General features: G+C 43.1%; 1 protein-coding gene across 2 annotated transcripts; it reads left to right on the top strand.

Annotated features, from left to right (window-relative positions):
* The first annotated feature begins 16 nt into the window (after window positions 1–16).
* arhgap32a (Rho GTPase activating protein 32a) lies at window positions 17–27,453 on the top strand. 2 transcript variants are annotated; one of them, XM_084951211.1, is made up of 22 exons: window positions 17–491; window positions 7,392–7,505; window positions 8,444–8,549; window positions 10,409–10,500; window positions 10,760–10,844; window positions 13,636–13,722; window positions 13,816–13,953; window positions 14,060–14,152; window positions 15,078–15,200; window positions 15,383–15,460; window positions 16,749–16,830; window positions 16,957–17,106; window positions 19,048–19,150; window positions 19,917–20,061; window positions 20,464–20,546; window positions 20,911–21,018; window positions 21,147–21,292; window positions 21,396–21,609; window positions 22,727–22,872; window positions 23,043–23,117; window positions 23,244–23,921; window positions 24,102–27,453. In XM_084951211.1, the coding sequence occupies exons 2-22, from the start codon at window positions 7,417–7,419 to the stop codon at window positions 26,366–26,368; spliced, it is 5,088 nt and encodes a 1,695-aa protein (XP_084807337.1). In that variant the 5' UTR covers window positions 17–491; window positions 7,392–7,416; the 3' UTR covers window positions 26,369–27,453. The 2 variants fall into 2 exon arrangements, with proteins under 2 accessions (XP_084807337.1, XP_084807336.1); XM_084951210.1 differs by having other exon boundaries at window positions 18–491; window positions 22,724–22,872.

Raw genomic sequence — 27,453 nt, 5'->3', positions numbered from 1 at the left:
CACCCACCTATTTTACAGGGTTATGTAATTCCTTACTGAGCATTACCTAATGCAGCACAACTTGCCAGACGGGGCTCTTCGGACTGGTGAATATTTCTCCAACAAGCGCTTGCACGACCCTCATGCCTGCCTCATATGTGGGTCCTTCACTTTGAAAGGTCTGGGAAGCCCTGAGGCTAAAACATCCTAGGCGCGGGCACGAGGTCAGTTCAGCAGCGCGCGCTCCCGGCACCGAGTGTGCAGATTTCCCAGCCTTTCAGTCAGTCCGGTCGCGGCTCCCGGAAAGACTCCCACACTGCCTCAGCGATGCCGCACCCGGTCAACGGTTTTCTCCGCAAAACATCTACCTCAGATGATCAGCCGTAGCCCGAGTGTGAGTCCGAGCCGCGCATTTCTGCAGTGCGATGCTGACAACATGTTTCCTCGTCGAGGAGCCCTGCGCTGTGCAGCATAGAGGAGGCAGCAGAGTGGAGCAGCGGGTACAGTTACAGGTAGGCTGCTGTTTGAGCAGGGATCGTAACTGGCTGTGCAGACATAACCACACCGGGTTTAATGTGCTGTCAACCGCCGATGGTGTGACCATCGCGCGTATTTTAGACCCCCCCCACCAAGCTGATGAGCTTTTTTACATTAGAGTTGACTAATGATCGTGTGTTTATGTGTGCGCGTGTGTTGCGCACGCAGCTGACCGCTGATCTGTCAGGCCCAACAGGTCAGAGTACACAGGCTGTAAAGTTTTCCCAGTGGATCCCAGGAGTCGGTTTACGGGACTGCAATATGCGCATGATTGCATCACAGGGAATTAAAACTGACTTTGTCTGTCAAGAGGATTTCGTTGCTGGTGTGTGTCTGTGAATCACTGTTGTGCAGTGCGTGGACACAGTGTAACCAAGACCCGTGTTATTTACTGCAACAGCGCAACACTTGCCCTGCAATACGTGTTGTGACACCTGCACTTCCTGTATTGGAATTTCTGCCATGTGTTTATTTATTAGTTAGAAAGATCATTAGTGTTTGAAGGCTAAGAATTGTATTGTAATTTGTGAGGCTGTGTTCATTATGTAAGATATGGCATGTGCGGTGGAGGCTTGAGTATAAAATAGCTGTAGAGTAGAAACAAACATAAAGCAACAGTTTTGAGTGAGATGCTACTGAAATATATTAAATGAACTGTTAATGTGTTCAAATAATTATTCATTGAGGAAAATGCAATGTATACCAATCAAGTGAATTTCATTTGCCCAGATTCAATTAAATGTAAATTTTTACATTATACTTATGTAACAAAATCACATGTAATTACATTAGTCAAACTCAGAAACAGGCAGATTTTTGAGTGAATGGTTAGTCCATCAATCCCTCAGTTAACTGAAACATGTTAACAACATTTGAGTAATCATATATATACATTTTAAATGGCTTTGTTTTTAAGACTGCAGATGCACCAGTAAAGACTTTGAGCTATTTGACATTCTGTACTAATGAACTATATTTTTATCCAGTTGATGACATTTTACACAACTCCCAGAATCCACTGGGTCCAGTTTGTCACTCAGGAACAATTACGTTTGTAATGTCTGTAGGACAAAACGTGCTATTTACAGACACTGTATTTGGCGTTAGGAGATAAATGCATTGGAGATGTCGTAAAACAAACGATTCATCGTAGAAAATATTATTTAGAAATGTGTGTTGGAGTGTGTGGGCTCGCTGTAATAATTGCATTGGTCATATTCTATGGTAATGTGTATTCTGTGTAATGTGCTCCAGTCGACTGTACAGTACAGCCTTATAAATGCATTTCCACAGAGCTGAGTCAAAACCTCCCTGACAGCTGAACATGAGCTTTACAAAGTTTGTAGCTGTTGCAGGGATTGCTGTATTAGATTGCACTAGATTGTAAAGGGATCTGGGATCTTGTCCTCTGGCATTCCTGCATTTTTTTCTTTTTTTGTCTTACACAGTAAAATGGTCTTGTCTTTTTTTAGACAAAGTAAACACTCGTGCTTATACTGGAAAGACCTTCATCTTACTGTAAGGGTTAGACTGTCATCCAGAGTGACAGATCAGCTTGTTGATTAAATATTTGGCTCTGTTGCATACAACTTAATCGCCCTGCTGGTCACCCCGCTCTCTGCCTGGCATCGGGGATCACTGTAACTCTGGAGGTTGCGGGGCAAAGGCCGAGCTAAATTTAATCTGACTGTGGTTTGATTTCAAGGAGATTATGAGATCAAATAACCGCTCGCCACCACCGTCTCCTCCTCCTCCCTCTATGAAGTGATTTGAGCCCAAGCTTCAGTAACTACGGTTGATTTTTTATTTTTTTTTAAACAGCATTGTCAGAGAGCAGTGCCTCACCTGCTGTCTCAGTCCTGCCGTGCAGAGAAGCGACAGATAGACTGTCTGGTAATGTGTCGGAGCTTCTGGCCAAAGGTTCCTCTGAGGCATCATTTGCCTCCTTGTGCTTACCTCATCCTCAGTCTGGAGGAGCATCAAGTCACGATGGACGGGAGAGAGGTTACCATGGTAACCACAGGGCTTTCTCCTCTGCGTCTCTTGCCTGTGTTGACTGCAATCCAGAGCTCAGAATGAGAGCATGAAACCAAGTTTCCTCCATGGGCCAGTCACTTGCCTTTTGGGGGGTTCTGCAGAAAAAATAAAAGAATTTTATTAAAAGTGCAGTTTAAGCTGATACAGTCGGTATTTAATAAACTTCACAGATACCATGGCCATGTGTATGTGAAAGGGTCACTCGTAGTCTCGAACCCAGAGACAGTTATCACTATAGACCGTATATAAGAAATGGGCATCGTATTTGGGTCTGAAAAGTAGAACCAGTGCTCAAGGGCCTTAAACCTGCTTTCTTTCTAATAGCAGCTATTGGCAACTATGATATAGTCATCTTGTTTTTCCATTCATGACCTCAGTAAACACTTTGCGAATATATTTATTGTCCCAGTCACCAGTTTCAAGTCTTATTGAATCCAACACGAAGTTCATTTTGGTAATCATAGTTCCATGTAAAGTAAATAAAGCAGAGTATCTGATTGGCTGTCATGTGATTTAAAGTCACAAGTTTATGAGTGTGCCGTGCCCTCTCTCCTTATTCGGATTCACCCCTCACATGTGAAATGTAGTTTTAAAGGACCCTGATGGTGACGGGCAAAATGCTCCGCTCACAGATGAGTGGGTGGTGTCATGGTGACTCCTCCTCCCCATCTATGATTATCACCACACTTTGGTGTGTACCTCAGCTTCTTGGATAATTTCAGCTTTTTTCTAGCTCATTTTGGGTTTCTGACCTGCCAACTTTACTACTTTGACTCATTCTAACCACAACAGGCCTGCAAACCTGCTTCACATAGCCCAGCTAACACTGAAATACAGACACCCAAATGTGGTGAAAACAGCAGGACAGAGTGTAGCAGATTTACACTTATCATGTAGCCAGAAGTATTTGTTTAGGCGACTTCCAACAATGTGTGTTTTATCATCTGGCCAGTAAGGGATCAAATTTAAAAATTAAAAATCAAACATTCTGCAAGCTAGCAGTGATAATTACAATGTAGCCTTATTGTTACTCTTTTTGCTCTTTCATTAGACTTCTGCTAATTCCATAATGAAGGTGTGATTAGGCCATGTTACACTGTTTACTGTAGGTCCACAGAATGGGAGCGATTTTTGCATTAATATGTGCCAGTTAAATTCAATTTTTATAGAGAAAGGTAAAAAGACATTTTCATATTCCCTCTCCTTCTTCTTAGCTTCCTTCCTTCCTTGGCTTGCCTTCCTGCCTCCTCTCATATGTGATAAAGTATCTGTGACTCACTTAGACACATCTGCTGTGTGTTTGTAGCTACAAATATACAGGCACTCATTCTTCTTGTCAGCACACATGCTGATAGCAGTTTCATAAACAGTGTGCACGACTGTGTAGGCTGCCCTGTTTTTCCTTAAAATGCCATCTAGGCCATCAGATACCGGGGTGACATCCTTTTACACTCTCTGTTGCAGTCTCCTGACATCAGAGCAGCACTACTTTTTTTCTTTTTTTTAAGTGACTGGTAGAGGGTTTCTTTATTGTACATCTGGATTAGGTTTGCTTAACACATTGAAAATGACTGATGGAGATGTGGTGGAAAGATGATTTCTGCTTGACGTACAGCAGCTCTGCAGTTTTAGTTACATGGTTTTGATGCCTGGTTTGGCGGGATGGTGTTTTTCTCACCTGTACGGCTGCATCAATATGTGCTACCTGTTTCATTGCCAAGATCAACTAGAGTAATGACTTTTTTTACAGATGTGACAGCTTTATCTTTTTATAGCTCAAGCTATTTGGGGCAATTCCAAAATAGTCCTCCTGTTTTTTCCTCCATGTGTTGTGATTTTCATGATGCTGAGAGGTGTTTGGTATAGCCCTCAATCATATGTTGCTGTTGGCTATCTTCAGCTCATCCCCCACAAGTTGTCAGGCTTCTGTTTCTGTCAGGCAGCTTTAAAGCACACAGCTAGCCTGCCTCCTCTGCAGTGTGCAGTACAGCATGTTCCTATGCTTGATTCACTGTCTTATGCGGTGCCATCAGCAAGGTCAGGTATTGTACCATGTGGCACACGTTTTTCTTTTTAAATCATGGAATGCACGATAAAGGAAATATTGTAAACAATGAAGAGATAATGCTTGGATCTTTTTGTGTTAACCTAGATTTTTAAGCTGTAAATAGAGGCACTAATTTTATTACATGTGCCTCTAGAGCCACATTAATTGGCAGCATACTGTCTTCACTTCTATATGACTTTCCAAAAAAACATTCCCCCCGGTGACCCTTATGAAGCAGTGCTTGATGCAACACTTCTAAACAATAAATTAGTTTGCTGCTTGCTTGTATAGTACGTTGGCTCTCCTTTGGCAAGGTTACAGTGTCTATTAGAGAGGAGATGCAGTATGAGATGTGGATGAATTGGAGTATGATCTGGCCCATATTCCTGTCTGCCTGCTCACATTCTGCTGAGTCAGGAGGCTTTGTAGAAAGCCGTCAACAGCAACTCGGTGAGGCTCTGGGCCAGAGGGGCTGGTGGGAAACTGCTACTACAGCAGCAGTTAGTTGGGGCTGACGAATCTACTTGTTACTCCAAACATTTCTGTGCTGATTAGCAGAGCTGCTTAGGGAAGGTAAAACTGCCTTAGAGTTAAATGGAGGGATTTTTAGTGCTGGAGATGAACCTCAGAGGTGTGAAAAGAGGCTTGTTTTTTCCACCCACACGCCCTTTTAACATGCACTGTTTCACAATGCACACCCACATTGGTTAGAAGCTAGTTATGGGAAGATTGTGGTGCCGAGTTTGCTTAATCAGGGCATTTCTTCTGTTTGTTTACAGTACATAAGGAGGTCAGTAGTGATACTGGATTCCATTAGACAGTAAGATAGATCAGGGCCATATTGGTATGAGCCTTTCCAAATATGATGATTCTTACGCATTCTTACACTTACAACTTTTTAAATATGAGTTTTGGAGTGTGAAGTTGGCATGTTCTCCTCATGTCTGTGTGGGTTCTCTCCTGGTACTCCAGCTTCCTCCCACAGTCCAAAGACATACAGTTGGTGGGATTAGGTTAACTGGTTATTCTAAGTTGCCTATAGGATTGAATGTGAGCATGAATGGTCGTCTGTTTCCTGTGTTGGTCCTCTGACAGCCTGGCGACCTGTCCAGGGTGTACCCCCCATCTCGCCCTGTGGTAACTGGGATAGGCTACAGACCGTGACTTGGAGCCAAGCCGAGCACATAAGAAATAACCCCAGACCAAAATTGCACCTGGACAGCACCAGTATGAACCTTATTTAGTTGTCTGTGACTTGCAACAGACTGAAGGTCAGTACAGGGTATACTCTATGACCTCCCAATGTGAGGTGGTGCTTTGATAGGGATAAGAAAGAAGAAAGTGTACTTTATTGATCCCCGTGGGGAAATTCCTCTCTGCATTTAACCCATTCACTCAGTGAAGAGGTGGGCAGCCATTGGGTGCAGTGTGTAGGGACGGTACCTTGGGGTACCTTGCTCAGGGGTACCTCAGGGTAGCTGTTCAGGGGAATCAAACCCCCGACCTTCCGATCATGGGGCCACCACTCTAGCTACTGAGCTCTCCCTGCCCCTAGATAACTAGAAGTAGATAATGGATGAAGTCCATATTAAGACGATAGCATTACACAGTTGCTGCAGATTTGTTGGCTGCACATCCATGATGTGAACGTCCCATTCCACCATAGATGCTCTATTTGATTGTGCAGTATACTCATTGTCATTTTAAAGGAATCAGCAATCAGAGGATCGGTACACTGTGGTCACAAATGGATGGACATGGTCAGCAACAATATTCATGTAAGCTGTAGCATTTCTAATCATGCCAGTTAACACTAAGGAGCCCCAAGTCTGTCAGGAAAAACCTCCCACACCTTTATGACACTAGCCTCAGTTTCCTGTTCTTAGGTGATTGGAGTCACACCTGGCGTGGTTTTCAGCAGCTGTAGCCCATCTGCTTCAAGGTTCAACATGTTGTCCATTCAGAGATGCTTTTGTACATAGCTTGGTTGTAATGATTGATTATTTGAGTTACTATTACCTTCCCATCAGTGTGAACTATTTTGGCAATTCTCCTCTGATGTACGAAGTCATTTTTAACCAGAGTACTGTGCTCACTGTACATTTTCTCAGTTATGGATCATCTCTGTAAACCTTACAGATGGTTTTGTTGGAAAATCCCAGTGGATCAGCAGTTTCTGAAATACTCAGACCACCAACAACAATGCCATATTCAAAGTGATTTGAATCATCTCTATTAACAATTTGGATGCTCAGTTTAAACTTAAGCAGGTTGTTCTGAACATTTCTACATGCCAAAATTTATTGAGTTGTTGCCATGTGATTAGCTGATAAGATATTTGCATTTACTAGCAGCTTAACAGTTGCACCAAACAAAATGGCCAGTGAGTGGATATCTATGAGCAAAGATAATGATGCTAAGTGAACTAATTTTGACATTTTCTTGAAGGTGGATGTTTTCTCCAGCTAACTCCTGTCAGTGCAAAAATGATAAAAAAAAAGAAAGAAAGAAAAGAAGCTGATATTCTCATGAAATCATCTTATGAATGTGCCGTCTGACATTCTTTATATCCCTGAAGCAGCTCCTGGCACTGTAGCATGATGTCATCGCAGATTACAGTCTGGGCTATGTGAATTGTAGCCTTGAGAGTCGCGCACGCTGCAGCCTCAAGTGTGTTAACGTCTGGCGGCTTCATAGGATCGGACTCCTTCTCCCATGCTCTACTCTTACGCTCACCCACCCACTCTGGCTTTGTCTCCCTCCCTCTCCTCCCACTCACGTTTCTCTACAGCGGACAGTTGCAGTAAAGCAGCATCATGGAGGCTGGATGCGTGGTTGCCGCGGTGATTGAGAATGCTGCCTCAGGACCCGAGGGAGAACCAGGAAGTAGTGACGTCCTTGAGAGGTGAGTTGCTCTGTTTTTTTTCTCACATCATGTCAGCTGATGTGAATCATGTAAAAACATAAAAATGCGCGGAGACAGACGTGTGCGTGCGTAGCTCTAACTATCATGTGCTTGTGTGCTCATTTACATGCGTGTTTGCATTTGAGATGCTGCATGAAGGAAAGTAAGAGCAGGACAGTGTTAAGGCTAAAAGATGACCCTGTCCCCAGAGAGAGAGACAGACAGACTGTCTCTGTTTCAAGCTTCATCATGTCCAGACTTTACCATACCTCTTCTTCTCTTATGCAATTCACTGTATCCCTGTGGATCACATAAATTACACTGTGTGTCTGTGTTCCTGGCCTTGAGTCCTGATCTCATCATGCTGAATTACGCTGACAAAACCGTGCTCTGTCTCTCTCCTGGCTTTGTTGCTCATAAAAGTTGAGCTGAATGGAACCTCACCCTGCCCTCTTCAATACACTGAGTCACATTTCAAGTGACGGTTTTGTGAAGCAGTCCCTTGTGGGTGAATTGTCTTTATGGCTCACTGAATAGTCAACCTTGGCTTTCCTAAGGGCATACAACAAACCCCAAATGTGCTACAGTTTGTTTTGTTTTGCTTCCAGATTAATCTGGATCACGGACATTTGTGCAACATATGTTTCCACCTTGACCTGATTGGATTAAACTAGTATTTTCACATATTTCCCAGTTATCATATGTGATGCAATTTAAACCTTGCAGTGCTTGTACAACATGTTTTCTGGGCCATGCTGTTGCAATGTCAGGATTTGAAACCAAACCACACTTTATGAATTCCTCCTCACTTGCTCCCTCTGGTGTATTTTTTTTTAAAAAGTGACAAGCCTTATTTTAAAGTCTCCGTGGCACAGCAGTTGTTACTGTGACATGTTATCTCTCTTTTATTTAAATTCCTGGCCTGTGTCTTCCTGTAGTGACGTGTTACCGTCTACCGAGCTGGACAAAGACGATGCCTTACCTCAAGCCACTAACAGTAATCCTCTAGAGGAGAAACAACCACAGGAGACATCCAATGTCATGGTACACGCCTACACACACACACAAACACGCCTCTGACTCATCACTTATACAAGAAAACACATAAACACCAGCAGAGATGGATGTCTCCCTTCTTCCATGAGGCTGCACTGGTTCTGGAGGTTATTCACAGCATCTTGCCACCGAGGTCATATGGCAGACATGTGAAAGTCAGCTATTATGTAAATTTTCATTTAAGGACATCTCACCAGAGACTGAGGTGACATGCTTGATAGCAGCTGAGGTAAAGGTGTGATGACGGTGTCATGCCACAGACACATGATGTCATCTTTTCTCTCTGTTTGTCTTCTTATATTTATCTATCTGAAGGGGGATTTTAAGATGTAAAATTGGTGAATTTTGTTTGTTAATTACCATCTGTCTGTTTCTATCTCTCTCTATCCATATTAATCTCTCTTAACTCTGATATCTGCACATGAATATGCAGAATCTGTTAGCAAGGGACTTGCTAGATTCTTGTTCCTGGAAGCGTTCTGGTTTATGCTTAAAGCAGTATTAACCATTTACATCTGGTCAATGTTAGACTGCAAGCAGGGAAACAGTCCTGTGAAGAGCAAAGGTGGGTGGCTGTGGGGTAGTGTCATTACCGTGGGACAGCATGTATCTTGTGCCAATACTTCCTGTTTGAAGAACAAACATAGATGCATTTTAAAACGCAATTTTAAAAAAACCAAAAAAACTACTGGCTGTATGATTATTATTTTTTAGTTTCTTTTTAAAAATGTATCTACATTCTTAAACAATAACAACTACAAAAAATAGGAAGTCCTGGCACCAGATACCCGTTGTCCCGTGGTTACCTCCTGAGGGATTATTAGGCAAAGTGGTCACATGACGTGTGCATTTTTCTTTAAATGTATACTGTATTTTTACAAATAAAATTCCAAGTTTGCATTTTGATTTTCAAGCTATGTACACGTGGAGTGGGTGGAGACAAGTGTGACGGAAGGATAGTGGCAAGAGTGTTAGGGGAAGTTTGCTCAGTGGTAGAGAAACCTGCTATAATACATGTTTGGAGACGGTGGCACTTACCAAAAGTCAGGAGGCCAAGGTGGAGGTTGCAGAGTTGGCAGGATTAGAAATGAGTACATCACAGGGACAGCTCAAAGTTAGAGAGGCAAGGCTGAAATAGTTTGGACATGTGCAGAGGAGAGATGGTGGATATATTAGACAAAGAAAGTGGATTATGGAGCTGCCAGACAGGAGGAAAAGAGGAAGACTGCAGAGAAGATTCATGGATGTAGTGAAGGAGGGCATGCAGAGGGTTGGTGTGACAGAAGAGGATGCTAGGGATGATCAGCTGTGTCGACCCCTAAAGGGAACAGCTTAAAGAAGAACAAGATTACAGCTTATACTGCATTCATGCATTCACTATTGAAAACTTGATTTCTAACTGGAAAAATTCCAATGAACTCTGCCTCAAAATGAACAAGTTTGCTGCACCAGTTTTCTGAGTTGTTGACATCATGGTGGTATGAAATATGCTGAATAAAGTACATTTTTGGTTCAAAGTACTGAGATATATGCTTACAGGAATTGCTAATATTACTGTAAATGACATTTCAACAAAACATGAACACACATATGATAACACAGTTATAGGATAGCAAAGAATGTAATACACCACAGCATATAGTAATATAACATATTAGCCTTGCATACTATGCTGTAGCATAAAACTTATTGTACTGCTTAGAGTCACTCCTTTAGTGTGTAGCACTTCAGTTGTAGCACCTTCACTCTTTCATGTGATCGACATCATTACTGTGGTCACTGCAAATGGTTCTCCCTGTCCCGTGACTAACTGACATTTATCGAAGTGTGCTGTCTCCGTTTGGCAGGCAAGGAGCGATGACATCACAGAGCACCCAGCTGAGCCCATCCTGCGTTCCTGCGTCAGCACAGCCAGCATGAAGGTCAAGAACATGAAGAAGTAGGTGTTCCTGGAGACAGTGTTGCTGCTATTATAGGCTGTAAACCAGGCCTCTTATTCAGGCCACTGAAATGAGGACCTATAAAATGACGGGTGTGACACAGACAGATAAGTGAGTCTGTTATCATGTGCAGACCTAATCTCTCCCTTCTTCTTCTTCTTCTTTTATGCCAATAAACTTTGCTCTTCTCTTTTTCAGTGTTTTGAATACTGATAAGTTGCTGTGTTTGCTATATTTTTTTTTGTTTTTGTTTTTCAGGCTGACTTTTCCCAGAGGTCACTTTCCCAGATTGGCAGAGTGTGCCCATTTCCACTATGAGACAGTTGATTTTGGCAATGTTCAGGTGAGACCTGAAAATACTTACACCGTGACTTCAGCAGCAGAGTTTCTATGTTTAGTAATTGTGTCTTTGGCTCGAGTTCAGTGGCCGTTTTAGTGAATTGCTCCAGAAAGGAATCATTCTTTAAACGCAGTGTGGCAGCTGAATCGATAACCTTGTTTGCCTTTCCTGGACAGTTACTGCTCTATCCTTCTTTCTCCTTAAATGTCACAATAGAGCAAATAGTCTATTCTATCCAGGAATTGTAGGATTTTGTATGAGACAAATTTAAAATCTCAGTCTGATAAATCACATGTTACGTGTGTAAGTGTGGCTGCAGTTATAGTTGATGCAGGGGAAGAGTTAACCTAAAAGCACAGACTAAACCTTAAATCCGGCTTCATAACACAGGCCTCTGAAGTCAGTGATTGGGATTCCTTTCCTTTAACCACGTAATAAATTATTTGGACATATAGATAATTTTCTAGGTTTAAGAAAGACTTTGTTCACTGCAGTGATAATAAGAAGCAGTGAAGCCTTAGTGGCTGCTCATCCATGTGTGGAAGTGATTGTTAGTCGCCTGGTTAACCTCGGTGTAGTGTAGGTTGCTTGCCAGCAGAGTGCATCAGTCACCTCTGATACAGGCTGCTCCAACTACAGGCAGCCAGTGTCAGCTTTAGGCTGCCAGAGCACTGTATGCATGTATGCACACATACTTTGAGGCTGAATCCCTACATCTAGTATTAGTCAGCTACAGTGTAACAGGCTGGACGGGACTTCAATTCTTGGATGCTCTGACTCTGTTGGGCATCCTCTTGTGGTTGCCATGATTGTGATGGATGCATCAGCAGCGTGGACGGAAGTGGAAGCAGCACAGTTCCAGTGACCTTGGAAAGCACCACAAGGAGACAAAAGGCAGAGTCAAGCTGAAATAGAAATTTGGGTGTGTGGAGACGTTGCTGTGGGGTGTATTGCACGCCACAATGCAACGTGATGAATCCTCAACTTAATCTGAGAGATTAGTCTTTGTCCCGTGATGCATTTCTCATGTCTCTTCATCCACATAGTGCAGCAGCCAGGCGCTGATCAAGTCTCATATATCATGATTGCAGAATAGCACAAGGACAGCAGACTGCCTCTGTCTGCAGCCTGCCTGATTGATCCCTCTCCAGATTAGCTTCAGTCTCGCCTTGAGAGCGCAGTGAAGGAGAATTGTTTTGAAATGACAAAGGGTCGTCTTTCTGTCTTGTGCCTTTGTATGATGGATGAGCTTGTGTATCTGTGTGTGCCGGCTGAGCCCATTTTACTGGCAAACCCCCTTTTGTTGCCGGAGAAAGGAAAGAGGGTTAAGAGAGAGAGAGAGACAGAGGGAGAGCGAGAGGAGGAGGGTGATGGAGACCGAGCGCAGGAGAGGGAGGAGGGGGAAGAGATCGAAAAAGGGATGCAGGAAGGGGGGTAACGCACACACACATATATACGCACATACACACACACACAGTTGGGAGCATCCTCTTTTCATATATTCTGCTTTTAGAACAGTGCATGAGCGCGCGATGATCCAAAGCACTGGAAATGAGCTTTTTGGGTAAAATGGCAGGGGACGGCAAATAGGCGAGCTGCGTTTGAGCCGCTGCTCAACTAAGATTTGGCTTGTTGGAGGAGCTTGCTGAGGTCCAGGACTGCGGCTGCACACAAAGAGAGAGCCACCTCCTCCAGCTGCGGGGAATATGTGAGATGCCTTAGTGGCAGGTAACATTAACATGCGTTGACTATATATTCATCTGAGCTTCTGGTGGTTGATATTCGTGAGGAAATAATGTCACGCTTGTGCATTAGCATGCTCTAGTTTGAAGAGAGGAGCCTCTGAGGTGCGAGCGTCATGGAAGAAGTGATGCTCAAGCATCCCTTCGGTGAAAACTTTGAGATTTTTGCTGTTTTATTTTAATTCAAATCTTTTAAATTGAAACCTTCTTTTTTGTCTGTGATTCAGTCCATAATCCTTCTCATCATAATCTCTTTGGCTCGTTGACCCGTCGGTACCTAATTTAGCTGTTTGGTTGGGACTATTATTTCAGATTCTCACAGTGTACAAGAGCTCTTCCATCATGAATTATTTAGATACAAATTTCTCAGACTGCGTTCGTTGTCACTGTGGTTTGCTGTATTACTGCTGAGCAGTAACTGGGTCGCTGCGTGTTGTATAACAGTGTATCTGGATGAGTTGCTAACAGATATAAATAACCAGAACTTCCCTTGGCTTCGAGGCCTTTGAAATCGCTGCTACAGTAATGTCTATCAACAAATTCCCAAACTACAGTGAAGCTTTGATCTTTTCAGTTTTGGGGCATATTAAAAATTAGTGAGGAGGAAGAGAAAAAGAAATATTCTTTAAATCTACACCTCCTCCAAGTTCTGAAATGCTAACAGCTGATCTATTATACATTTCATACTGCAGGATTTATAGTGAAGTGCTGCTGGCAGATGATATATATCCTCCTTATCAGCCAAATAACTTAACCACGAAGGCTGTCAGTCACATTTAAAGATCATTTGTCGGAATTCCTTTTTTACAAAATCTTCACATCCTCCTTTATTAATGCATTATTTCCCCACAGTGCCTTGGTGCTTGATTTTCATCACACTTTTTCTCTCCACTGTTCAGCGTAAAAGTGGTTTTACTATTTCATGCAGAAATGGGTTCTTACATGAAGTTCTCCTTGTATACCAGGTCATATACAGAGAGGTTGTTGTATTAAACTGATCAATTATTCAGCACGACAGCCTTCTCAGCGTTAGCTTCTCTGTCTCTCCGTAGCTGGCCTTTGCAGAGGGGCAGAGTGAAGGACCAAAGGCTGGGCTGGACTCCAAGGAGCTGGTCTTTCTGGTCCAGATCACTTGCCAGGTAACATTATTTGCAACTTTTGTGAACGAGATTAGATCGCACGATGTCGTATATTTCTTTCCATTTCCGTTTATCATTTGTTCGTCCTTTCAGGGTCGAAACTGGCTGGTGAAGAGGTCTTATGAAGACTTCCGGGTGCTGGACAAGCATCTGCACTTGTGTATATACGACCGTCGTTACTCCCAGCTCACTGAGCTGCCGCGATACGACACGCTGAAGGACACCGATGAGGTATCTATGTCCATAACGTATAAGATCACAGATTTGCCTGAAGTTATCTGTTTAATGTTACAGACAGTTTGTCTTTTACAAATCTTGATCATGTGCTTCCTTTCAGTCAGTAGCCACAATGTTGGCAACCTACCTGTCCCGCTTCTCTAACATCGCTGACAATAAGATCAACTGTGGTCCGGTATTAACATGGATGGAGGTATCTGTTTATCTTTTTGGTGATTTTTTTTCTGACATTTTGCTTTTGTTGCAGAAAAACGTACGTTTTTAATTTAATCAGGAATTAGCACAATAGCACAACAGAATTTAGAGTGTCCTGGGCAAGACTGGTAGCATTAACCCTCCACATTTCTGATGGTGAGAGAAACCAGAGCTCCAAGATCATATCAACACAAGCATGAAAGAACTTGGGCGGTTGTCAGTGTATTTTGCCAGTGAAGTAGTGCGTCTCCTGTAGCTCATTCGCCTATAAAGATTACATTTGATGCCCTCCCCTGTACCCTTAATGACAATTTTGGACATTGAGGGGTTATAAACATGCTTTGAAGGCCATTAATAATTGTTTTTCCAGGAGTAGCTGCATAGGCAGATATGTCCCTCACTAACGTCTGATGCACACCAGTTATTTCGTTCTATAAGCAGACCTGAAATATGACAGAAGCCACTCAGTTAAAAAAAATTTGCTTCAAGCGTTACCCCTAGAAGGCTTGGTAAAGAAACAAGCAGTAAGACACAATTCAGCTGTCTGCTAATGAGAACTGTCAGAACCAGAATATGCTGGCTCTTGTTGCACTGAATTCTTTTTCATAAAACAAGGCAGTCACTTAATGTCAAGCCCTTTAAACCATTTTAAGTATTTACTGTCCGATCGACTGCTGCTAAAAAACAATCAATCAGTTTGTCTAATAGCTTATGCTACATGCAGTGCATTGTTCAGGCTCTGCTTTAACAGGGAACGACTGATATTAAGTCAAGTTGGAGGTAAAAAGAAAATATTTTTTTCCCTCTCTTCTGCTTCCTGTCTCTGTCACTTTTACTGCAGTGACAGAGCTCTCGTTCCCTGCTTCCTGTGCTTAAGAAAAACTGGGCTAACACGTCTCTGTTGTAACACTTTTTATTTTTAGATCGACAACAAGGGGAACCATCTGCTGGTGTCTGAAGAAGCTTCAATCAATGTCCCCGCCATCGCCGCTGCCCACGTCACCAAGCGGTACACAGCCCAGGCCACAGACGAGCTAACCTTTGAGGTACCAGCTATTATAAAACATCTATGAGAAACACACTCCCATTTGTTTAACTTGTTTTTTCTTCTTTAGCTAGATTTTATTTGACCGAGTGTTTAGCATATGCAGATTTCTGATTCCATCATGATTCCTTTTTAATGGACTCACCTGTGATCAGACTCATCATCACACGCTTTGTGATCCAGGTGGGGGACATTGTTTCAGTCATCGACATGCCGCCTAAAGAAGACACAGGCTGGTGGCGAGGGAAACATGGATTTCAGGTATAATAAATGCACAAATGTCCTCTTTCTACTGTATAATAATACAGGTAAAAACAGGTAATACCTTGAATTTAATTAAAGAGAACCAGAGGTGTCCCACTTTGCATCCCTGTTCTGTTTTACCTTTTAATGTTTTTGAGTCATTCTATCATCATGGGTCTTCTGCTCAACTATCTCTGGTTTCAAAAACATTTTGTGTCTGATCCAAAAAGGTCTGAATAGTTTCTAAATGGTACTCTAGTTATAACTAAGCAAATAATGTTTTTAAAATATATTTTGTGTATTTAAATTTTTGAGTCCTACTGCCCCGGAGCAGTCTGATAATCCAGATTAAGTTTAAAATATAGTCAGAGAGACATTAAAAATGCAACAATGGAGCATTTTCATATATATTCTGGCAGTTAGCGTGTGTCCTTGCTTGCCTGCAGCAGTTGTGGCTTTAGACTTACTGTTGAGATGGGGAGTTAAGGTCTTGTATTGGAGATACCGATGACAGCACGTGGAAACGGCAATTTGGCCTTGCGACACTTAAAGTTAATTATTTATCCCTTTCTTATAACTGTTAATTATTTTTGCTGTATTTGATGTATAAAAACATTTCAGGCATTTTATTGTGGATACGTTATGAGATATTCATATTCAAATATAGTTTCAGATTTCAAAGTGTGAAAGAAAAACACGCTGGGAGTGGCTCAACAAACCAGAAATACAATGTATACAAAGTAATTAGCATATGAAGCCTAAATTTCACAGCAATCGTTATATCCTCAGACTTTGGATGCACAACATTTTTATGCAAATTGGAGATGGGAGAGCAGAAAATGTTTTTAAAAATTTGATGCTTTGAAATAAATGAACCATTTACAATGTTCATACAAAGTCTGTGGATATATTTAATAATAGGTTTGGCCTGCAGCTCCAGGATGCTGTCCAAATCTTTTGACAGACCTTACCAAAGTAATCAAATGTGTTGTTGTCCCTGCTAGAGTAGAAGTAGTTGCTGCCAACAGGAGCACGTTTTGCAATGAGGATCTAGACGCAACGAGACAGACTCACAGGTTTTGTGTCTGTTTGTCACAAACAATGCCAGCCACACTATTGTAGCTGATAGCTGACGATTTAGCGTCTGAGGCAGCGTCTCATGCTTCCTGACCTATTTCTGCACCCTCGCCGTATAACAGTCTGCTCCAGCATAAAACACCCCCTCTGGTCCTTTTAACATTCAAGCGTATCACAGTTTCTGTCTCTTCCCTTTAGTCCTCTCAGTCTCTCTTCTCTCTTCTTCCAGGTTGGTTTCTTCCCCTGTGACTGTGTTGAGCTGATAAATGACAAGATTCCCCCCAGTGTTCAAAGCTCAGTGCCAAAGCCAGGTACTTTTCAGTGTGTGTGTGTGTCGGTGCGTGATGATTTATTTAAGACTTGCTTCCAGGATATGAGTCAGATTGATTTCACTCGCCTGTTATATGTATGTTGGTTGTGTGTTTCATCTTAATCAGTGTGTAAGAAGCATGGAAAGCTGGTAACGTTCCTGAGGTCTTTTATGAAGTCTCGACCGCCGCCGCAGAAGCTCAGGCAGCGCGGCATCCTCCGAGAGCGTGTGTTTGGCTGTGACCTGGGGGAACATCTCCACAACTCAGGACATGAGGGTAAAATGGATTTTTATTTCTCATTTTACAGTTTACCTGCTGGCTGTTCACATTTCAGTGTAAACTGCTGGAAGGTAAAAACTAATCCCAAAGCAGGGATTACCTCGTGAATCTGTGGCTCTTTGTAGATTTTTGTAGATTTGCCAAAACTGCTTTGTGTATTTTGGGTTTTTAGGCCTTTGGGTCAATAGGTAGACAATACTCATGTGACTTTCACCTTTCATCTTGTGTATTATTTTTGATTTCATACATTTCTTGCTAAATATTGTAGTAAAATCTGTTCTTCACGCTGGACAATGTAATTTCACCTGTGTTGTGACTCCTTACAATGAAGCGATGCCTACTTGTAACCTTTCCTCGTGGGAACACTTCAGCCAGTGAGTAATGATTCATAGAAAACAGCTGAAATAGGAAAAAATCCAGTTGGATTACAGTGTGTTTTTACCTGTTGAAGGTGGGTGATGTATGTTTAAATGCTGCGTAAACACTTCACTCAAGAGTCTTAACAGCCTCAGGGCTGTGTGTTTTGGATTCGCTCAAGATAAACCACAGTACCTTGTATTTACAGTGATGAATGAGCCTGTTATCCACTGCAACACATTGACTCAGTGAAATGTTTTTAATTGTTGCATAGCACAACAAGCCATGCTGTGGTACGGAGAAATACGATCCAGGTTTTCGGGCTTTGGCTGCACATGCAGTACTTCTTGGTATGACTGATTTTTGTCAGGGCGTCCCATTCAAAAATTGCTTTTGAAAGAACCGATCGAGGCATCAAAAATGTGTGTCAAATGTAACATAAGCAACATGATATAGAAAACCTTCAACTTATAAAACACCTGAAGTCTCTGGAAGAAAGCATATTTTTAATGACGACTTTCAATTTGACACTAGCTATAAGCGTGTTTGAGTCTTTACTGCAAAGTAATCCATGTCTAAGGTGCGAAAATAGCAGATTATCACAAAAACACACTAAAAAGCAGCTATTTAAATGTGACTATTGGAGTTGAAACAGAGAATGATGCAGAGATAAGCTGGACGTTTACCACTGTTACCTGCCAGTGGTCAGTGATGGCCAACCCAGTAAACAGACTGCAGTGGTTAGTAAAAGTCTTGGCTTGTAATAACATGTAGAGATGCACAGTACACTGAATCAAGACAAAACTTATTTTATTGTTACATCCGCCATTTTCTGTCACTTATCTGAGTCATTGGTCACAGGGCCAGCTGTCTAAGCAAATATGTTCAGGCCTCCCTCTCCCCAACCACCTCCCTAACTCACCCAATGGACCCTCTGGGGGAAGCTCATTTCTACCAGCAGGCTGTATGGAGCGCAGCTGTGCAGTAGCTGAAGCAAAAACTTTGATGTGGGAGGAGTTTATTGAGACCATGGTGCAAAACATTTAGTAGACTTTGGGGCAATTGTGGCAAACCATCAGGTTTTCCAGGAGGGGAGAGCAGGGCTCTACTCACATTGTCTACAGTAAGTGTAGTGCACTGGAATAGTTAGATCCCAGTAGCACGGCTTCCATAGAAGAATCAGAGACTGGGGACCAGGGGGAAGACTTGCCCATCACTGATGGCCAGGCTCCTGGGGTGGATGAGATTCTTCTCGAATTTCTTAAGTAACCGGATGTTTCAGGGCTGTGTTAGTGGGCATGCTTTTGCAGCAAAGCACTGAACTTGAGGACAATGTCTCTGGACTGGCAGACTGTGGTAGTGGTTTCTCTTTTTCAGAAGGTTGACCGGAGAATGTGTTCCAGCTTCATGGGGATCACACTCTTCAGCCTCCTCTGTAAGATCTACGGCAGGCTGCTTGAGAGGAGAGTCCATTTGTTAATCAGAGGAACAATGAGTTTTGGGGGGTTTTGTTCTTATGTGGTAATTCATAGACAACTTAAGGAATGAAGCATGTCGCTGACCATCTTTTGTCTATTGCAGTGCCCCAGGTTGTTAAGAGTTGTGCAGACTTCATAGAGAAACACGGAGTGGTGGATGGGATCTACAGGCTCTCAGGGATCTCTTCCAACATTCAGAAACTGAGGTTTGTGCCTGTTTCGTACATGCTGCAAAATAGAAATATAACACTAAACAATTCCTGAGGATTCCCAGGAAGGACCAAATTCCAAAACTGGCTTCTACCTTCTAAAATATTCCCTCTAGTCTGAGTTCCCTCTGGGGTTTCAGTGTCTTTTTCTTTCTTTTTGCTTATTTTCTTTTTTCTTTCAAAAGCTTTTTGGGTGACTGAATTATGATAAGTAATTGGAAATATACTGAGATTCATTAAATATTGTTTTCTTTTTGAGCTGCTTCTCTTGGAATCCATCAAACACAATTTGTTTCAAGCTGTGCAGCTCTGAACGGCTGTAATGGTCTTCTCATCTATTTTATGCTTGCCAGGAGGAATTTGTGAAACAATCCCCATCAGTACATAAATTAGGCACAGAACCTGATGGTGTTTGACAGCCAATCAAAACGTCTTTTCTCACTTAAAATAACTGACTGTCACCACATGAAATAGTCTTTCAACATTTATGAAAACACAGGAGATAAAAAAATATTATTTCTCATAATAATCAATAAGCTTATCAACAGATTTCCTGCATTAGATGCAAGAATAAAGCTTTTTTTTTTAAACAAAGACACTGAAATAGTAATAATACATTATCATGTGGTAAATTAATGATTTCTGCCTCAAAAGGAGCTTATAGTCCTGTTTTTGTTGTTTGTTTTTCTCATATATTGACAGATGGGCAGTAGGATGACTCCCACACTGTTCTGTTTTTCTCTTTATTTTGGTCTCCATGTAGGCATGAGTTTGACTCTGAACAGATCCCAGACCTGAGCAGAGACGTCTACACACAGGATATCCACTCAGTGGGCTCTCTCTGCAAACTGTACTTCAGGGAGCTGCCCAACCCTCTTCTCACCTACCAGCTCTACGACAGATTCTCAGTAAGGACCACAGCACGGGTTTACACTGGGAATAGATATCAGAAAGGAAGCTGGTATTGCAACAGTGTCAAGTATTATAAGTAGGGCAAAAAAGCTGCGAGGAACATATTTCTAGTTATTCAGTGGTGACAAAAGAACAGAGGAAATCATTTCAAAATTTCTGCTCATTTTGAAGTGCTGCTCAAAATGGGGTCAGTGCATCACGCTGAGCTTTCTAGGAACAGCGGGGGTTGTGCATGTTAAAACCCGAATAGCAGATTAAGCGAGACAAAACAGTGGCTGCTTTGAATATTTTTTTTAAAAAAAAGGGGGGGAAACGAGAGCGGGGATGTTGAGGAAACTCCCTCGGCTGTGATTAACGGTTTCGAAGTCATGCGCGCTTTATCCTCTGTCTTTTTACAGGAGGCTGTGTCTGCAGCCACAGATGAGGAGAGGCTGGTCAAAATCCACAATGTCATCCAGCAGCTGCCTCCTCCACATTACAGGTCAGCTTTCAAGCTCGCTGCTGCTGCACCCTGGTGGTCTGAAGTAGAAATGGGATTTTGTAAACAGCATGTCGGACCCTGCTGAGAGTCTGATTTGGTTTGTGGGAGCCGTGAGATCCCGTTTTCCTACACAAGCCTATATCTCAGTTACAAAAATGTCTGTCATATTCACCAAATACAGCAATTTAAAGTTATTTTATTTAGCTTGAGATTTGAAAAACTGATTCTACATGTTTCAAATCTTTTTATTGGTAATAGGAAGGATAACTGTGTTGGGTTTGAGCAGATACAATAAGCTAAAGTTGTCAATTTTAAAGTCTAGAAAGAAAAAAGCTTAGATTAAAAATTTACTTTTTTTCTGCAGGACACTGGAGTTCCTCATGAGGCACCTCTCCCAACTCGCCACCTTCAGCTCCATCACTAACATGCACACAAAAAACTTAGCTATCGTCTGGGCACCTAACCTCCTCAGGTGACTATCATAGCGTCGCAGCATTAGCTGTGCTGTTTCATTCTAGCCTTTCTGTGACGGTGAACTGGGGCATGTCTCAGTGGTACAGAGCTGTGAAATGGGTTGCGCTGTGCTTTGCTGTGTTTCAGGTCCAGACAGATCGAGTCGGCCTGCTTTAGCGGCACGGCCGCGTTCATGGAGGTGCGTATCCAGTCGGTGGTGGTGGAATTCATCCTCAATAATACTGAGGCTCTCTTCAGCCCCAAACTTAATTCGATCATAAGGGAAAGTACTGGTAAGTGTTTTTTTAAACTGTTTCCCAGTCAAGGATTATAAAAGTTCTTGTATACATATATACCCTGTATGCATCTCTAACACACTGAACATTTCAACTTTAGGTAACAACACCTTATCCAGACCAAAGTCCCTGATGGTCTGCTCCCCATCCACTAAGTTACTGTCTATAGAGGAAGCTCAGGCTCGCACACAGGTACATCTGGGCTCCCCGGCCACCACCCCCTGCCTCACCCACAGTGACTACATCGAGGTCGGAGAGGGACCAGGAGCTCTCCTCGGCAAGTTCCACACAGTCATCGAGCTTCCGATAGAGAGGTTGGTATATGGCCGCCTTCTGTGATATATGTGAAGGAATCCTTCTGCTTCTCGAACCGCAACTCACGCGCTGTCACACCCGATCTGATCTGTTTATTGATAACGGTTAATGGATGGATGAGCAGCATATTTGGCACTTAATTAAAAGTCATTTACAAAGCAAAGCTGCAAACTTTATAACTAAATTATTCTTTAATTAGATGCCATGAGATGAATAATCGGCCAAAACAAGTATCTGAAAATGTCAAGTTCACTTTTGGGAATTTTGCATTTTCTCTCTTTTTTTTTATTTTATTTTTTTAGTCCAATCAGATGACTGATGAGCCATGATGAGGCATCCGTCATCTGTCAGTCCGTTTACAGTATTGGTCACAGTTTAATCACACTTAACGATGATCACTCAAGTTTTACAACAATTTGGCTGAATACAAATTGTAACACATAAAAAAAGAAATGTGTGGATAAGGTCACTTACAAGGTTTTTCCCATTTTCACAGTGTGACCTTCATGCACACCACTTACAAATTCTTGCTCCTGATGTGCTGAAGAATCAGTTCAAACTATTTAGTCATTCAAGTCATTAACATGAGATCCTCCATGATAATAAACATGCTTGAACAACATGAAAAAAGCTGAAAAAACAAATGACAGGAGAGTTCGAACTTTCACTTTGCCACGTGTATCCTGTTAGATGATGATGAACATGCTCCTATTGGTCATAATCGCTGAGTCAGTGCTCGTATTACTGGTCGGGGGTTTCCTATCATCATTGTGCTAATCCGGTCCACTCTATGACATGATGATCATGCCGTTTATGGCTGTGGCAGGATCCTCTTTGAGTTTTGAATGGATTTGAATTCTAATACGTTTGTGTAATACAGCCAATGACAAGAAAACCTTTCACTCTCTTCTCATACTTCACAATATCATGCGATTTGTGATTGATCGTGAGTCATTGCTAACACTCTGGTTGTAGACTAGATAATTAATCGCATCATATAATGAAAAAATAGTAACTACTAATGTCTTGTTTTTGTTCTCAGCAGTTATTTCTTCTTCTTGTACTTTTAGAAACAAGCGCCAGTATTGAAAATGATGCGTTTCTGTGTTGCAGCAGCAAGCGGCCTCCTGCTAAAGCTAAGAAGTCTCCAGTGGGGAACTGGCTCTCTTTTTTCCACCTGGGAAAATCCCATTCTGTGTCCAAACGTAAACTGAAGCGACACCCCAGTGAGCCTAACGAGATAAAGAGCATTGCACTGCCAGGTCAGCTCACTGCTGCTGTTGCGCAGCCAGAAAACATGCAGCTTCTGTACCCCAAATCTTCATTGCTTCTTTTTTGCATTTTAATTTATTGCTTTCTCGGCCTGATTGATGTATTTATTAGAGATGCTGATTAATTTATTAGGAATATTAATTTGATCAAATGTTTGCAGGGGGAAGAGGAGATAGTGGCACTTTGCGCTCTACCAAAAGTGAAGAATCTCTCACCTCTTTGCAAAATTTACAAGGTAATTAATGTTTAATATTGTCTATTTTCCACACTTCAAACATGCTGCCAGTGGTTTATAATATTTTTGTACAACGTACTACTAAATAATCAGTATAAATATGAGTATAATTTTATTCCATCCCAGGGGAGCCTCCAAGTTACCGTCCTCTCAGACCTCGTTCAACTAGCGAGGCCATGTCTGCCATCAGTAAAGACGACCTCCACAACGGCGGCAGTAAACGCGACCGCAAAACAAAACCGCCACACGAGAGTCATGCTGGTGCTGATCGTGTCAGTACTGCAGCAGGCATTTCACCTCCGCACCAGGAGGATGACCTCGACCTTTCTCCACCGGCTGCAGGCATCTCTACTTTAGACTTTGACCCCATGTCTTTTCAGTGCAGCCCACCTTCAGCAACCCCTGGACCACAACACGGTAAAGATGCAAACAAGTGGAGGAAGAATGTTGGTTGTTCTAGTGAATCAGAGCTCATCTCTTCTCCTAACAACAACAACCTGGCCTGCCTACAGTCTCCAGACATTAGTCCAGTGCTCAGTAAAGGTGTGAGGAAGGTTAGCTACAAGCAGCTCTCCCCTAAACTCAGGAAGAAATCATTTAAGACGCAAGCAGATGTTCAGTCTGCATCCATGTCTCTGCCACCTCAGAGGGTTTCTTCTACCCCAGCGGATAACAGTGACGCTCCACTGGCAGATGGAAAAGGGCCCAAAGCGTCCTATCAACACTGCAGCCCACTCAGCACAGCGAGCCAGGCATCAGCTGTGACAGACCTCACTCAGTCTGCACAGAACATGTCCGATCCAGGTTAGTGCCATTGCTCTTTCACATTGCATACTTGATTTATACTGTAAAGTTAGTGGTTATTTAAATAAGAATGCCTTTCTTAGTTTCTTATGAAAGCTTTTGTGTCTTGTCCCATCATGTCTTACCATAGCTTTGTTTGTCCTGTCATACTGTAGCGTTGTTTGTCTTATCCCTCCCCAGGAACAGATAGACTTATGAGTTCAGTCTCTGTTCTCCCTCCTCACCCTCCCTTGACGAGTGCCGCACGCAAGTTGGCTCTGGCTCTGGCTGAAACTGCCCAAAAGGCCAGCAGTGGCTCCCAAAGAAGAAGCAACGTCCCTGTGCATCCGCTTCACAGACCGGAAGCATCTCACGTCCAGGACAGACCACCACGGCCCTCAGTCCTTGATCTCAAAGCGTATCCCCAGGAGTACAGCGGCTCTAATGTCTCCCCTGCTTCCCAGTGGCAAACATCGGTGCACAGCCCTGCGGAGACCCACTGCTACTCTCATCCTCTTCATTTCCTGCCTCCGCACCTCTGCTCAGAGTCGCTACAGGTCACCGACGGACAGGAAAGCATGTGCAATTTCACTCCTAATGTCAGTCCACTCGGGTCAGGGAGCTTGGATGAAGGCAGCGCTGAGAGGAGGGACCGCAGAGAGAAAAAAGAGCTTAGCGATGTCACGCAAACAGAGCACACCTATCAGAGTGTTGGAGTTTCAACACCCACTCAGCCCATCTACTCGCCTCAGAGCCCATCGGCTTCTCCTGGATACGTCAACCCGGACTCGATAAACGTTTTTAATTTCCGCTCCGTTCTGGCAGAGACCTCCATGCCTGCATCCATTGAGGAGGTGTTTCCGCGTCCACTACAGCCCTCCTTAACGCATCATTACAGCCCAGAAGAGGAGACGCCGCTCGGCATGCTTGAGGATGTCTACAGTAATCAACATTATCATCATCATCATCATCATCACCGACCAGTTCAGGCAGCACGAATGCCTGCACCTCACTGCCCTCGGCCTGATGCTCTGCCGCTTCACCTTTCTGGGCCAAAAGGCTTGTACAGGCAGTCCTCCGAAGGCCGCTACAGCAGTTTAGGTTTAAGGCACCCTTTGTCACCTCAGTACAGACGATACCATAGAGATGAGCACCTTATCAGTGGCTACCACAGGCAACAAGGCCAGTGGCAGAGGTCAGATGATAGAGTAGTCGGGCACCCGGCCATCCGGAGGGCTCGCTCCTTCCATGCCCCTCAGATTAGTCACTACGAGTTGGCAGAGACAGAAGTCCTGCCCCCTGACACCATGTTTTATGTCGAGCAGACAGCAGGCCAGGAAGCACCTTATCAGAGGCTGATTCAGACTGGTCTTCACCCTGTGCGGCCGCAGTTTGAGAACACACAGGCTGACTACCACTACAGTCCCTATTCAAATGTGAACCCTGCAGATGGCTCTCGCTATTACGCAGAGCCCTGCCGGCAAAGTGGCATCCGACACAGTAAGTCTTACACCGTGCGTTCTACAAGAGAAAGCGGACAATCAGATTACTACAACTACTCTCCCCAGCGCGTCCCCCCTGTGAACAGAGAGCTTTTCATAGAAAGCAGGGACACTGTTGTTTATGAGGCGAGAGACGCAGAAGTTTTTGAAAGAGTCTTATATCAACCAGTCGTGCAGGAGAGTAAATCCAGACATAAAAACACATATCCAGCTGCGTCTCCTTGTGAAAGTCCCATCTCGCTTGCTGACACAAGAAGTAGAGACATCGCACACACGAGAAGCAAGTCAGACCCTGGAAATGCCTGCCTCCTTTCCGCTGACAAGATGGAAAGACAAAATGTTATCCTTACATCCCCGACTTCCCAGAGGTCCCAACCGGTAGACCCCGAGGTCACCAGGCGGCAGCGCGTTCACCGCTCAAGCGCGGACTCGGGGCCTTCAAGGCGGATTCACATCAAAGAGCGTTCCTCTCAGCAGCCACCGCTTCGCAAAGTCCCCTCGCTCCCGGAAAGAGGCTGTCCTAACTTTAAGAACGTCGAGCACAACGACAGAAGCCATACGCGAGGTCATGACCAGGATCGATTAATGATGACCAACGCTGTCAACAGCTACTCTGGTATGGTGAAACCCAGCATCCTCAGGAGACCCGGGAGGTCGCAGAGCACCAGAGAAAACCGTCACTACTACCATTACCACGCCAAATCCCAAATGGATCCCGAACATCTGGGATCCTTTTCCAACAGAAGGACTCAGAGCACTAAAGTCAGGCCCACACAATATGACCACATGGAGGGGTATTACGCAGCACCCAAGCCTAAACCCACAAGATCCGTTAAAGCCGTGGCAGGATATCTGCCTGGCCAGGGCTGCATGTCGCCCCGCGGGCACAGACTGTTGTCCCAGGCTCTGGGTCAAGAGGCTTTTTATCATGCTGCTCTGAGATCAGAAGCCGGGGTCTACGAGTGATTCTGACCACTGTTTTGTTTTTTTTTTGTTTTTTTATCTGATACCACATTGGGGCCAAAGGAGAACAGCACTTTATCCTCAGCCAGACCAACAGACTGTTGCTTTGAAAGTGTGTTTATTTTAACCTTCAGGAGCTGCTACAAAAAGTGTGAAGTGAGGCTGCTGCTGGGGATCATACTGCCAGCGTTAGTGGTAGTTTCATATTTTTCCAGTGGCTTCCAGGGAAGCTAGAAGGCAACAAATGAATCGTATGCAGGCGTTGTATTGAATGAAAAGAGTGTAAACACTAAGACGCATGACGAGAAGAAAATGTGTTTAAAAAAGAAGAGATTTTATTTAATGTCTAAGCAACACAACAAGGGATGACAAGGTAAATTAACTGGTTTTATGAATATGATTTTAAAGTTTAGAATGTGTATAAAATAACAGTCATTTTAAACGTATATTTCTATAAATAACACACATCTAACATGTGGCCAATGTACTGTACATTTGTTTTTTATTCTGGTCTGCTCAGACTTCAACAAGCACTTTTAAGGATAACTGTGTACGAAACACATTGTCTTAACGTGGTATACATGAAGCCTCTTGATATACAGCGTATCTATTTTTTTCTGTAAGAAACGGCTTGCTCAGAATCTTTGTTTAAATTCCAAATTAGCACTTTTTGGGAGGGTCGGTAAAGCGGAAGATAACCTCATGCTTTCTAACTTTGCGCTTCTTTTTCTTTATCACACATTGTGTATTGCAAAATAACAATGAGTGCTATGATTTTTGATTTCGTATTTTCTTTTTCTTTCGTTAAGGTCGAACGCACCGCGGCAAAATATGCTTGAGATGTACATGCGAGTCAGCTCATGCGGTTCGGTGAAAGTGTATTTTGTGCGGCATCGTGCTTTGGTCGCGTAATGAAAGTTTCTTCGCTCTTCATGGGGAACTTTTAACAGTGTGGTGTTTTACATGTTTTATTCATTTAAAGATGCTCTTTTAAATTCTTAATGTAGACGAGGATATTCTGTTAAGACATGTTAATTGAGTTATTTTAGTGAGAGTAAAGAAAAAAAATAAAGTTATATTATCAATGA

The sequence above is a fragment of the Perissodus microlepis genome, chromosome 14 (assembly GCF_051167445.1).
Source record: "Perissodus microlepis isolate ML-2025 ecotype Zambia chromosome 14, ASM5116744v1, whole genome shotgun sequence".
NCBI lineage: Eukaryota > Metazoa > Chordata > Actinopteri > Cichliformes > Cichlidae > Perissodus > Perissodus microlepis.
Note: the sequence above shows the minus strand (reverse complement) of the source record. Positions and strands in the feature narration are given on the sequence as shown.

Coding starts and splice junctions, on each gene's coding strand:
- arhgap32a (XM_084951210.1), top strand. CDS start 7,417: ATGGAGGCTGGATGCGTGGTTGCCGCGGTGATTGAGAATGCTGCCTCA. Junction 10,845..13,635: donor TTGATTTTGGCAATGTTCAG/GTGAGACCTGAA, acceptor GTCTCTCCGTAG/CTGGCCTTTGCAGAGGGGCA. Junction 23,922..24,101: donor ACAGAACATGTCCGATCCAG/GTTAGTGCCATT, acceptor ATCCCTCCCCAG/GAACAGATAGACTTATGAGT.